This window comes from Hypanus sabinus, chromosome 17 (assembly GCF_030144855.1).
Source record: "Hypanus sabinus isolate sHypSab1 chromosome 17, sHypSab1.hap1, whole genome shotgun sequence".
Lineage (NCBI taxonomy): Eukaryota > Metazoa > Chordata > Chondrichthyes > Myliobatiformes > Dasyatidae > Hypanus > Hypanus sabinus.
This window is the reverse complement of record NC_082722.1, coordinates 51,542,882-51,557,569: the sequence shown is the minus strand read 5'-3', so window position 1 is coordinate 51,557,569 and position 14,688 is coordinate 51,542,882. Positions and strand designations below refer to the sequence as shown.

At 36.6% G+C, this 14,688-nt stretch overlaps 1 protein-coding gene across 2 annotated transcripts in view; it reads right to left on the bottom strand.

The window, feature by feature from the left end:
• Positions 1-1,131: 1,131 nt before the first annotated feature.
• Positions 1,132-14,688, bottom strand: part of ankrd11 (ankyrin repeat domain 11) — a 172,158-nt gene continuing 158,601 nt past the window's right edge. For both annotated transcript variants that reach the window (XM_059993042.1, XM_059993043.1), the window contains 2 exons: positions 9,885-9,980; positions 1,132-6,482 (listed from right to left, as the gene is read on the bottom strand). In XM_059993042.1, the coding sequence (XP_059849025.1) occupies positions 6,297-6,482; positions 9,885-9,980 (282 nt within the window). In that variant the 3' untranslated portion in view covers positions 1,132-6,296. The remainder of the gene's footprint in view (positions 6,483-9,884; positions 9,981-14,688) is intronic.

The following is a 14,688-nucleotide window of genomic DNA, read 5'->3' as shown; positions in this document are numbered from 1 at the left end:
GAGTAGGAATAGCCCATCCAACCCCAAGACTTAAGATTATGAGGACAGATGAGGAAAGTGGGCAAAGTGGCAGATAGAATAAAGATGTAGATTATTTTTAAATAGTGAATTCAGAAATCAGAGATGCAAAGGGACTTGAGAAAATGGTATAAACTGCATCACCTACAGTTGCAACTCAAAAATAGCTCTCCATTTCCAACGTTACAAATATGACTGCAGAATGTAAAATCTGCTTAAGATTTTGCAGCAATGTATCAAATAATTCTTACTGCTGATGAAATCAATAACTTCTTTAAATATACAATGTTTTCTGTTAATGCCATATGTTGAGTTCAGCTTTCCTCTATGTCAACGTGAAGTTGTTTTAATGAAAATTCTAATTTCAAGAAAGGATTTAATTCAGCAAGCTTCAGTCTGACTGATTCATTGACAGCAGATATATTAGACCAACATAGAAAAAGCATGTACACCATTCCTTACACAACACATTTATAATTTTAGACAATAAATTCTGCAGATGTTGGAAATCTTGAGCAACACACACAAAGTGCTGAAGGAACTCAGCAAGTCAGGCCACATCTCTGGGTGGGGAATAAACAGTTTGGACTGAGACCCTTCATCAGACCTAACTTGCTGAGCTCTTCCAGCACTTTGGGTTGCCTATTTATAATTTTAATTTCCATTGTTCTACTTGTAGCACAGGTCATATGTACAAGGCTGGTTATCAATAAAAAGACTACAAAACTACAGCTACTTAATATCTTTAACAGTAAAAAAGTCAGGTGCTGGACGTTTACTCAGCATGTAAAACTGTGCATGGAGAGGTAAATAGAATTAATGTTTTACATCAATGCACTATCCTCTCAGAAGGTACCTGACCTGCAGAATATTTCAGTTATTTTCTGTTTTTACCTTATTAATTCAGTCTACGAAGTATCATTTTCAAGATTTATTAATCCAAGGAACAGTTTGTAGATTGGAATGCTCTTAAACATTCCAAGTATTTTGAGTTATTCCTTCAAACATGCAACTGGTTAAATGGAACAAAATGTAAACAAGTGGTTCAAAACTAATGGGGATCGTAAGTGAAAAACTTGGTAAAGACAGGATTTAAAGAAAATAATCATAACACTGATTTATTTTCATTTATTTACGAACATAATTTTTGAGGGACAACAGTATCTCTCTTCTCTCTGTACATGCAACTGTAGAAAATAACATTTGTTTTTGCAAGAACTCATACAGCTAGTGACAGTACTGCAGTGGCGCACTGCCAAACAATATGTACACAAGTAACCTAAATTGTACAAAAAAATTACATCGTTACATCACCGATGGCATGTTTGCCACTGCTTTCTATTTTTAAAAAAAACATTCTACACAGTTTACTATTACAAAGAGGAGAGTGTGATCTTAATGTTATTTACAGTTATGTACAATGTCTCATACAAATGCAAGAACATTTACAGATCTGAGACTTCACTCCATATACCACAGGTATCAGAATAAGAAATAAAAAGTTTTATCGCCCTATAGTTAGAGGTGTGCAAAATTTTTGGACTATCATTGTTGGTCACCTTAAAATATTAGTCTGGGTAATTGACAGAGTGCTGGGCTTTTTAAACTTTCCCAGTACTCTATTAGTGTTCTTGAAGCTTGGAACCAAGTCCCACCTTTGAGAGGCCAAGTAAAGAATATCATAATGTTCTAATTTTACATATCTTTAAAAAAATCTAAAGCTGTTTAGCCATTTTCTACAGGTGACATTAACAACTGTGACATTTGCTGGTTTTGAAGGATACGTACACACACATATGGCTCTGCAATTCACACATTTACAAAACTTAAGCTGCTTATATAAATACAGAAAAAATATTAGTTGTTTTGGACTATTACAGGTTTAATTATGGAAAGTTTAAAAGATTTTTCATAATGATCCATTAAATGTCAAAAGGGGCCATCAGGAATGGTAGAAAGATGGTAATAGTAATACAACCAAAAATCTTTTCGCCTTGCTTCTTAATTTTATACCAAATGTTTAATTTACCAAACTTCCTGCAATGCAAGAGAATTAGTGCTGTTCTGTAGTCTTATTATTGATGTTTATGCACCTACAAAGACTGGAACCATTCTTCAACAATAAACAACTGCAAAAGTATGCATGCTCCATGTGTATTAAATGTCAAAAATAATCAGTTCAAATGTGATCTTGCAGTTATAGGCAAGGATATAAATATGACATGAATTTTCATTTAAGATTATATTGTCTGTAGGGGCTAGCTAATAATTATGGAAAAATTAAGGTAATGAATAAAGAAAATAATACTTAAGTTTAGTCCTATTGAGATACATGATAGTGGTATTTCTCACTTTACTTTTCACAAATCAATATAAAATAGTAAAATACTTCTGAATATTGCCTTTTGTAATAGGATACTATATAGTACCATGACAGAGACCCATTGTTTAAAACTGAGTGACCATGACAGGAAACACAAGCTTTTTGCACATCTCTGCAAGGAATAATTTTCCATGCTTTATGAACATATATCATTTCTAGTAATTAAGTAGGGCTCAAACAATTTTTGTAATTAGCATAAAAGTCTAATTATTTTTTGTTACCTTGCATCATTCTCATTCCGTGCCCAACCCTAAATATATTAATGTGATAGTGACATTATGCATTCCCTAAAGCACTGTGACATTGCATGCAATATCTGAGCTACAAATTCACAGATCAATGGCATAAAAGACTGCAGATTTAAGAATGCCACAATTGCTAGGTAATTCCAAAATGGAATACAGTGCACACCAGTTACTCGACAGAGGGAGGAAAAAACATTCTTGGTAGGAAAGTTCAGGTGTTTGAGAAACACGTTAAAGCAGCTAGTTCAGGTTCCTGTAAAAAGTAGTGGCTGTCATGAGTCACCTCAGTAGACTTAGGCAAGTTTTGTCAGTTTTTAATATAGGCTTCAAACAATTAAACTGTTTATTTAAGAAGGGAAGACTTGTAATGGGCATGGTGCAAATTGTACTAAATTTTAGACATTAAACCATTAACTCTTTTATACATACCCATCTCCTCCAAAAGCAAAAGATCATTTGGGGGAAAAATACTTAAGTATACATAAAATAGCTAAACTTTGCCAAGTTTGACACTATGGGACTGACCAATTAACTGTACGGAGACATACTTGAGGTACATTTTCCTGGGATAAGTAGGTTTCCCTCAACTTAAGGAAATGTCACAATCAGACCAATATTAACTGAAGTCTAGCAACACTTAGTTCAGTTGCACTCTATCCAGTTGCTATGAAAGATATTTTAATAAACTGTCAGTCTGTTGATTATCATTCACTTGTTAGTATTTAAATATGGATACAATAGCTCCACTGTTTGAGCCCTACATTCAAAGATCCAGTTGACAAAAACGATACACAATGCACGCAGTTCAACTGCTAACATTACAGAGATAACATGTGCCTGATTTACAATACATTTACTCTCCAAAAAAAGTACAAATCAAAATACAGTACAGAACAGGAATCGGACTCTGAGGTTAGTGTAAACAGATTTTTTTTGCTAAACTTTTATATTTATTTTTCTATTCAATAATAATTACCTGGATAAAATTTCAATAATTTCCAGGCACCAATTAAAGGATATTCTGCATATGTATGTCTCACAAAAGGAAAACATTGAGCCATCATAGTAATAAGGTAGTTCAAAACACATAATTGTACTATTTTCATAGTAAGAAATAAGATAATGCCCTTGGTAAAATTAAAAAGATTGAATTTACAATACTGCACTACCAAAAAGCCAGTGTGCACAGCACTCAATACATTTCAGTTTTCCATTAATGTAGACCTTTAACAAAAATAACCAGTTCCATATTAAGTCACCATAACGTAGGCACCTTTGAAGATTGTGTCTTCTGCAAACCTGAATGATTAAACTGCAGTGACATGTAGCATTGATAATGTTTCAATGTACTACACTTCACTTTGAATAAACTAAAATAATTGGCAAGTCTTGAAATATTCAGAATCATTCAAACAAATTTTAAAAAGAACAGATTTAATTTAAATATATGAAGGATAACTGGTGTCTAGGTACACTTTTAAACAGTTCAAAAATAGTCATGAACCCACAGAATATAACGTTAGCTCCCCTATTTAAAAAAAGATAATAATTAAAATGACTGTAATAAAACAGCCAATAGCTATTGTAATACAGTGCAGTAGCAGCACTACTTTTACAGTTTGCAGTTGGTTGTGTGGTTAAGATTTGCTATTTGGGCAATATAATTCCATCAAAAAATTAACAGGTGTGAAGAATGGAAGTTTATTTGAAGATTTGAATGGGAACAAATTATTTGCCCTGAGTAAGATGATGATGTTGTCTTCAATAAAAGTCAAAAGATGTGAAGAAATTTACTTTGTCATCAGGTATTTTAAACTGTGCATCAGTTTAATGTTCGAATATCCAGTAGATGCCAACAAGTATAATGTCTTTGAATGTTTATACTAATTTACTAAATACATTGTGCACTGGATCTGATTAATTTTTTTTTACAATAATTCTCCTTAGAGATAATGTATCAATAAAATTTACAGGAAAAAGAATATTTTCCATTGCCTTGAACAGCATTTTAACTAGGATTGGTATTCAGATCTCTCAGTCTTTGTCCAGTAAATATCAGTAGGTGGGAAAGTAAATGCTCTATTTACTAGTGATGAATTTACTGTTGGGCATGCATTAAAAAAACAGATGTTTTATACCTCTCAAAGGCAAAACTAGCATATCAAATGCCAAATACCTACTTGTCACAGGTGACTAACATGGCATTTGTCGTCAAAATAATTTATATACTGAATCAGAATCAGTGCTTCCTTTTAAATTTACTGTGCAGCAGTTTTACCTTTATGTAAACATGAAAATATTTAGCAAATAAACCACACAGCTGAATAATAAAAAGTTGAAAGATCTACTCCACACTTGCAACTTAGTGTAAAATTTGAAGTAACTGAATAAATTTTGTTGCAGCCATAACAAAAATTTCTTCCACTGCGGAGATGTGACTTTCCAAGGTTAACCAGTAAAACAATGAGCTTTTCAAATTTGGCCCATTTTTTTCCCAAATTGAAATGAAAGTGCCATCTAAAAAAAAACTGTACATCTGAGGATTTCTTCTATACATTTAGCTCTGAAGAGTGATATTACAGTATGAGTATTTATTTACAACTGTGCAGTAATGTGTGGCAAAATAAATTATCTAAAGGCAGCCATTGCCATCACAGTACACTGGTTAATGTATATAAAAAACTGTACAGGATTTAAGGGAATTATTTTTAAAAAACCATTTAGTATTGGCTCTATAGTGTCAAGTGGTGCTCTCTACCAGAGAAGCAATGAATGCCCAAAAATTAAAGGGTAGATAGGAAAAGAGAAAAGAATTAAAACACACTCAGTGGCCCTACTAAAAAGCTTCAACAGGGTTTCTCGTTGTGAGTTGATCTTATTCACAACAGTAACAGAATTGCAGCCAACACGCAGAGCTTGTATTATACAATCACCGTGAACTTCAGAGTGCATGTAAAGCCATGACAGGTTAAATAGGCTGGACATTATTTTTTCCCTAAAACAAATTATCTACAAGTTCCAAAATCTTACCTGTTTACGTCTTTAAATCTATAACAATTCACAATGCACTTAAAAGTCCAACTTGTGACCTGATAATTCTGATCAATGAAGATGAAGTTTGACCACACTGTACACATTTGATCACCCAACCAATTCAACTAGTCTGACAAAAGTAGAGATGTGCAATACTGTTACTTATTTTCCAATAATTATTTAAATTGAAGCTAAAATCGTTAATGCCAACATACACCACTAAATTGTCATTGCCTCTCTATTGCAACAAAATAGTACATGATTAAGGGCAATGCTATATGGCAGTTACCAGTTATGTTGAGTCCTACTGTTCTGCACTTCAACGTGGGCATACAACCTTTGGCCTGCGACTTTCCAGTTGGTGTGCAGGCTATAATTGCTTAAGTTTTATTATATCTGAACCACTGACCTGTCTTGACATCCTTCTTCCCTGCAGAAGTGATATCTAAAATCTGTGAAAAGTGCAATTATAATTTCAATGATGCTTCCTCCTCATGAAACAGGGAATCATTAGCAAGCAGCACTTAAGGATTTTAAAGAAAAAAACTCAAAATAATGTTCCTTTGGGAGGTATCCCACTTGTGCCACAAATGGTTATAAACCACATGCTATCACTGTCATGCTGGCAGAAGCACAAAGTCATCATTCACATCAACCATTGGCACATAGAAGGAAGGGACCTCAGTGACACACAGAGATTTATGTCCAGCTGGGTCAAGCTCCTGTACTTTTAGCTGCCATTCCATACGTTGTACTGCATTCAGTGCAGCTGCTTCATGCTGCTGCCGCATTAGTAAACATGTCTGTCAAAGAAAAAATTATTAAAAGGCATTAGTAACAAAATGTTTTTCAGCAAAAGGAAATTTAACTCAAGTTTTCATTTTTCAAAATAGAATCAGTTAAGACCAAGAGACATATGAGCAGAATTAGGCTATTAGGCCTATAATACTCTATACTTGTAATCTTGGATATAACAGACTGAAAAAAATCTCCTAATTAGAATTCATCATTTAATCCTAACCCTGCACTTTATTTTACAAACAAGTATTTTTGTGGTGGACTTAACTTCCAAAGAAGCATTTAGTTTGTTTTCAACATACATTTGTGCAGCTGGTACGTATGCTCTTGTAAAGGTAGGGGATCTGTCCACAAAACAAGCTGAGTGGTCTTTATGGCCATCTGCAAGGAGAAGTATCACCAAATTTTCATATTATCATATTCTTCCTATGCTCTTTCAAGGAAATAAACTGTATGCTTCCCAGTTTAACCTGGACCCTTCCAAATTATTGATGGTTTATGTCAGTAGTAAAACTAACAATGCCATAGCATAATGCTCTCTTCCCTGTTTTTTTTAAAAAATAGTACACCTTTAAAAACACAATTGCTCCTACAAATTATGGCTGAAAGAATGGTCTTTTCATCTTTCTTTTGTATGCAAATCACAATTTTATGTAGATGATCCTGATTAAAGCAAATCAATTGCTGAAAAATGATAAGACTTAATTTTTGGTTAACAGCCGTAATTTTGAAGAATTACTTCTATCCACTAAAGAAGGCATTTTCCCCAACTTTCACAATTCTTGATTGAACAAAGGCATACAATATTTGGTTAACAAGCATAATAATGGAATAATGGAACTCAATTAATTCATCCACGGCACCAAATAGCCAATGAATGTGCATTAATATTTCATTTGTTAGGATGTTTTGACAAATGTACCAGATACTAAAGTGTTACAGGACTGGACTCAGTGATTGGGCCCACTTATACATTTGATAAAGTACTTAATTATTCAAAACAGATTATCAGAAATTAACTTCAACAGGACCCCACCACTAAGGACATCTTTCCCCCTTTGCTTTTTACAGGGATCGTTCCCTCTGTGACTGCCTGGTTCACACGCCCCTCCCCACAGATCTCCCACCTGGCATTTATCCCTGCAAGGGTAAGTGCTACACCTGTCCCTACACCTCATATCTTACCACCATTCAGGGCCCCAAAAAGTCCTTCCAGGTGAGGCAACACTTCACTTGTGAGTCTGTTGGGGTAATCTATTGCATCCGGTGCTCCCGGTGCAGCCTCCTCTACATCGGCGAGACCCGACGCAGATTGGGGGACCGCTTCGTCGAGCACCTACGCTCTGTCTGCCACAACAGACAGGATCTCCCAGCTGCCACTCACTTCAACACATTCCCATTCGGATATGTCCATACATGGCCTCTTCTACTGCCATGATGAGGCCAAACTTCGGTTGAAGGAACAACATCTCATATACTGTCTGGGTAGTCTCCAGCCCCTTGGTATGAACATCTAATTCTCCAACTTCTCCAATTTCCTCCCTCTCCCTTCCCCCATCCCACCTTCACTCTGTCTCCTCTTCTGGCTGCCTATCACCTCTTATAACTCTGCCTTCTTCTACTACCCGTAGTGCTTTCCCCTTAGATTCCCTCTTCACCTCTCTTGCCTATCCTCTCCCTGCTTCCCCTCCCCCCCCCACCCCTTGATCTTTCCTCTGATTGGTTTTCCACTCTCCCACCACCTTCTTTATAGGGCCCCTGCCCCCTCTTTCTTTAGTCCTGACGAAGGGTCTCAGCCCGAAATGTTAACTGCTTCTTTCAACAGATGCTGCCTGACCTGCTGAGTTCATCCAGCTTTTTTGTACATCTTGATTTGACCACAGCATCTGCAGTGCACTTTGTGTTTACTATCAGAAATGAACTTTTTTTTTTATGTGGCTTGTTACTACTCAGTTTTCTATGGTCTATCAGTTTCAACAGATATGTTCTTCTTATTTCCCTTCAGCCTTGCTGCTGTTTTAAAAAATATTTAATAAGTTTATAATTCTTAATTCCAAAATTCTACCCAACCAGCTGGTGTATTAAGGATTTTTCAACTGAGTGAAGCTCAAAGTAAATAATGTGTTAATTAAAACTACAATGAGAATTGCACATAGGAGGTAGAAAATGTTCCACTGTGTTGTATCCATTTGAATTTTCATGCAGCAAATACTAAAATAACCTTTAAAAATAAAACTCAAGAGTCATGATCAATAAATCAAACATTTGCATTCTGTCCCATGTCATTTTGTTATTGAACTTAAATCTTAACAATTTCTTTGCTCAACAGAGATTTTAAAGATTAAAAAATTAACTTGATTCATCACCTGTAAATCAAAACATACAGTGAAATGCACTATCTGCTTCAGTGACCAACACACACCAAGATAAGCTGAGGGCAGCCCAGAAGTGTCGCTAGGTTTCTGCTGCCAACACAGCATGCTTCCAACTTGCTATTCTTTAACTCATACGTGTTTGGAACGTGGGAAGAAACTGGACTACTGAAAGAAACCCATGCAGTCACTTGGAGAATGTACAAACTGCTTACAGATAGAGCTGAGTATTGAACCCTGATCTTAAAGCTGACATTGTAAAGCGCTACATTATCTGGTAAGTTACCATGCTGCTTACTATTACAAGCTAAAGCCCCATTTTATCAAATCAATCTGATTTGAATTTGAAAAGCTCACAATGACCAATTCCGCCGAAGAGTTTCAGCCCGAAATGTCAACTGTACTTCTTTTCCCCCATAGATGCTGCCTGGCCTGCTGAGTTCCTCCAGCATTTTGTGTGTGTTGCTTGGATTTCCAGCATCTGCAGACTTCCTCTTGTTAATGACCAGCTTTAGATTGGCAGATTTAAAATACCCAGAAAAAAAGTCTAGTTTTGTATAAATTGCTTTTGCAATCTTCCTTTTAAAGTAGTAAGAACATTTTTTACGTTTTAAATTTTATTTAGCAATACAGCATGGATTAGGCCCTTCCACATCACTCAGCAACTCATCTACTTTACCGTACCCAAATCACAGGACAATTTACAATGACCAATTAACCTACTAATTAGTATGACTTTGGACTGTGGGTGGAAACCGGAACATCCGGAGAAAACCCATGCATTCACAGGGAGGAAGTCAACCTTCTTACAGAGAACACTGGAAATGAACTCCAACACCCTGAGCTGTAATAGCCTTGCACTAACTATTATGCTACCGTGACATCCTACTTTCAAAGGAGGGAAGAACTTTGATGTGAGTACCAAAGGTCCACTTCTGGAAATTAATATAATAACTCATGTGGAATAAGATTACAGTTTCACTACTTCTTTCTGAAAAATCAAGAAAGATACCATACAGGATTAAAAACAATTACCTTCATTCTGTCATATTTATCATCAACATCCTGTAGCCATGAAATAAACTGCCGGGCATTAAATCGATCCCTCACTGATGTCTTATTTTCATCTCCCTATGTAACAAAATCAAAAAAAGAACAGCCAGAGAATATTTAGTTCATTAAAAATTTTAAGAGAACATTCAATTAAACTTCATTTAAAATGTCAGAAGAAACCATTAAGATTAAAAAAAACACTATTACTATTTCTGCCACATACAGGGTTATTACTTGTAACCTCACAAAAGAGTAGCTGACAGTAGTGTGACAGAACTATTAGAAACAATCTCAATGCACGTGCCTCTGAGAACAAAGTACTCACCATTTTTGGTGTATTGGTGATTTTACCTAAAGCCATAATTATAAAAATATAGACTTTTCCAACTAAAATAAAAACTCCTTGCTTCAACCACCATTTGCTATTTGGTAGTATCAGAAGCAGTAAGCATTTTGGCAATAGCCAATAAACCACATGAAATATCGAAAATAAAGAAATGCTGGAAATACACAATATGTCCGGCAGCATCTGTAAAGCAAAGGAGTTAATATTTCAGATTTCTAGCATTCTATTGGTAGAAAAAATGTTGCTGGGATGAAATGGAGAAAGAAAGGAGAAGAATCTTAAGGAGCACATGACACAGACTTATTCGAATGAAGTTGTGAATACCTGTAATGAAGATTCTTCATAAACTTCAGTTACAAAAAAAAACTTTAAAGAAGGTTGTATTTACCTGTGACTGAATTATCTAAAACTATCTTGGAAAGACATGATAAAAAGGTAAATCCAGATTTGTCCTAAACTTATTACAAAGTTAGTCTTTTCTGAATAGAAGGGCACATCAAGATTTTTTTACTTTAAGGAGGGAAGTCTAGATCATCAGAGTAAAATTCTGATATACTTCAACTTTTTCCAGGTGCAGTGCTCCATTCCAAACTGGAAAATATTAAGTCTTACCCATTTTTTCCCCATCTTGCCTCCCTCCTCTACTTTACCTCTAGTTTTGGGTTTGGATAGGTGACCAAGAGCTGTTACAAGTTAACTAACTCCCACAACTACCCCTTCAACCCAGTCATCAATATGCCTGGACAACAACTCCAAACCTTGCAGCACCAACTCTCCAATCAGAAAATAACATTTTTATTCCTATTTTGTTTTCTGCTTGTCCAAATCCAGCATTTTATCCCTCAGTCCACATGCTTCAATTTTATTTGATATCCCAATGTGACACAATAGCAGCCTTCTTAAGGTTTAAATACACCACATCCACAAGGACACCCTTATCTATTTTGCTAGTTACCATCACAAAAATTCTGATATGTCACATACAACTCCCCTTTCCAATTTATACTGACGCTGTCTACATAATTATTTTTTAAGTGCTCTGTAAACACATTTAATAGCTTTCTCTACAACTGGCATTAGTAGTTCCTAGTTATTTTCTCCTTCTGTCTTAAGTAACACAATTATATTTGCTGCCTCAAAATCAAGATTTATGGGATTTTGAAAGGTGACATCCATCATCTTGACAACTACTACTTTCAAAAGTTTGGTATTCAGGTCATCAGATGCGAGGAATTAACTGGCTTTCAGTCCCATCTCATTTCTCCCACACTTTTTATCTACAAATACTAAATTCTCTCAGTCTTCCATTACCTCCAAACCCCATGTTCGCACCCCACCCCACAGAACAGAAGGCATTGTGTCAATTTCCAGGAAATTTCATGAAAACATATCAAAAATATTTAGGTGCCATTTCCTATTTGTCAATTAATCTATCCAGTCTCAGCTTATAAGAACCCACATTCAATTTTCATTGCATTTTTCTTTCTACAGATATATGGAAGTTTCAACAGTCCATTATTATGTTAATTAGGTCACTCAGGTTCTACCATGTATTCATTCTTTTAAGCACAAGGGAAACAAGAAAGGAAACACTTGTGGAAAGCTACTACATGGGGATCTTTTACTGGATCATTCTTGTTACATTAAAAAGACAGTGGGAACTTCTGACAGTAAAGGACAGTTTATAATTCATAAGGAAAGTAGTGGCTAATAAAATTTACCAAGAATTACCTACCTAAAGACAACTTTTTCAAAATGAATCCTGGTAGAGTAGGTCAGAGTAAGGGGGTAATATTAGAGAATCGGGATGATAATGGGATTGTCAGCAAGGAAAGCATTGCCGAGGTCACTGCAGTGCCTTCTTTGTGACTGCATCCATATGTTGGGCTTGGGATAGATCTTCAGAGATGTTGACACCCAGGAACTTGAAACTGTTCACTCTTTTCATATCTGATCCCTCAATGAGAACTGATGTGTGTTCCCTTGACTTCCCCTTCCTGAAGTCGACAATAAATTCCTTGGACTTCCTGACATTGAGTGCAAGGTTGTTGTTGTGACAACACTCAACCTGCTGATTTATCTCACTCCTGCATGCCTTCTCTGTGAATTCACTACCATCTGGGAAAAGCTGTTCCTCCACATCTCCATACTAAATCTACTACCAGAAACCTTGAGGTTATGCCACTTACTTCAAGTCACACCAGCTAGTGGAAACAACTTTCCTGCCACTATTTTAACTTCCCCTTTCACAATTTTATCACATTTCTGTAAAATCCCCTCCCATTCTTCTGAATTGCAAATTTCCAAATTGATGATGCACTTATTTCAACTTAGTACCATCTCAGACATTATTCTGTTAAGAGTAATTGCTTTCCTAAATATGTGGGAATTGAGCCAATTCTGAAAGTATGTCAGTCTGAACTGCATTTGAATTTAAATGTTCAACAGACACTGTCATACGCAGTAAACAAATTAGATGCCATTGTTTTGAATGAATACATTAAATACATCTGTTAAAGTTCTTATTATTTAAGTTGTATAGCTGTTGTCAACAGGAACTGTTATTTACCAACACTGATAGTGGTGCTGAAACATTACACATCCACTTATTTAAATGTAATTAAAATTACCACCACAAACACATCTATTTATTACTTATTAATTTTGTTTATAAGGATAACTGGCTTTCAACTGAATATACTTTTAAGAATACTTTTATTTTCCCAGCGGCGTAATCCCATCGAAAGAGGCTGCTCCACACAGGCTTTTGGCTTTTCCCTGCAGCCTAATCATATTGCAATTCATTAGCAAGAACAAATTAAAAAAAAAATAGGGTAGGGACAAGCACAGCAGCTATTGTTAGAGCACACCAGCATTGCAATGGGGAGGCTTTGGCTCAACAGGCTTGGGTGAGACAAGTGTCTTACTCATTTTTCGTCCGTTAGTGCATAGTTAGTGCAGCGAGAATGGCTCCAGGGGCTGCGTTTTGCTCTTTGAGAGGGGTGGGAATTCTGCAAGATCTCCAACCCTCCCAGATAACCACATCTGCACCAGACTGCAGTCTGATGACCTTCAGCTCATATGGGAAAATGAGGAGGTGAAAGATAGGAGCTACAGGGAGATAGTCACCCTAAAGTGCATGTCAGGTACCTCCCTGTCAGAAGAGGGGAAGGAAATGGGCAAGCCTGCACTGGGTACCTGTGACTGTTCCCATCAACAATAAGGATACCACTTTGGATGCTAGGGGGAGCCATAGCACCTGGGTCTCTGGCATCAAGTCTGGCATTGTGGCTCAGAAGGGAAAAGGGGTACAAGAGGACTGCAGTAGTGATACGGGATTCCATAGATAAAGTAGACAAGATACTGTGGACATGAAAGAGACACCCAAGACAGTATGCTGCCACCTCGGAACCAGGGACAGGAACATCTCAGTTCGGGTCTTGATACATATTGGTACCAATGACAAAGGTATGAAAAGGGAGGAGGTCCTGAAGAGAGAATTTAGAGTTAGGCAGAAAGCTAAAAAGCAGGACCTCCAGGGTAGTAATCTCTAAATTGCTGCCTGTGCCATGCACCAGTGAGGGTATGAAGAGGATAATTTGGCTAATGAATGCATGGCTGGTGCAGAGGGCAGGGTTTTAGATTTCCAGATCATTGGTAACTCTTTTGGGAAGGTATGACCTGTACAGAAGGGATGGGATACACCTGAAGCCAAGCAGAACTGCTATCTTTGCAGGCAGGTTACTACATCTGTTGTGGAAGGTTTAAATTAATTTGGTAGGGTTTGGTAACCAGAGTAATAGGGCTGAGGATGCAATGTGTAGAGATACTGCCAGGAAGAACAGGCAGATGAGAAGGCTAAATTGCAATCAGTGGGATGAGTTGCAGTGTAACATGGGGACAAAAATCAGAAACAGTGACAAATACAGAATAATCTAGATGAACTTGCAGCGTAATTAGAGATTGGCAGGAGCCAGCCAAAGTTGATTGGAAGGGGACACCAACAGGTATGATGGCAGTACATCAATCCCTGGAGTTTCTGGTAGCAATTCGGAAGGTGCAGGAAAGATACATCCCAAAGACGAAGAAGTAGGGATCATAGTTGGGAGCTTAACATTGAAGGATACACATTTTATCAAAAAGACAGGCAGGACTGCAGAAGGGGTGGCATGTCTCTGCTGATAAAAAAATGAAAGCAAATCCTTAGAAAGAGGTGACATAGGATTTGAAGATGTAGAATCCTTGTGGGTAGTTAAGCAACTGTAAGGATAAGAAAAACCTGACAGGAGTTGCATACAGGCCTCAAAATAGTGGCCAGGATGTAGGGTTTAAATTACAATGGGAGCTAGAAAAGACATGTCAAAAGGTCAATGTTATGATAGTCATGAGGGATTTCAATATGCAGGAAGATTGGGATAATCAGGTTGGTGCTGGATCCTA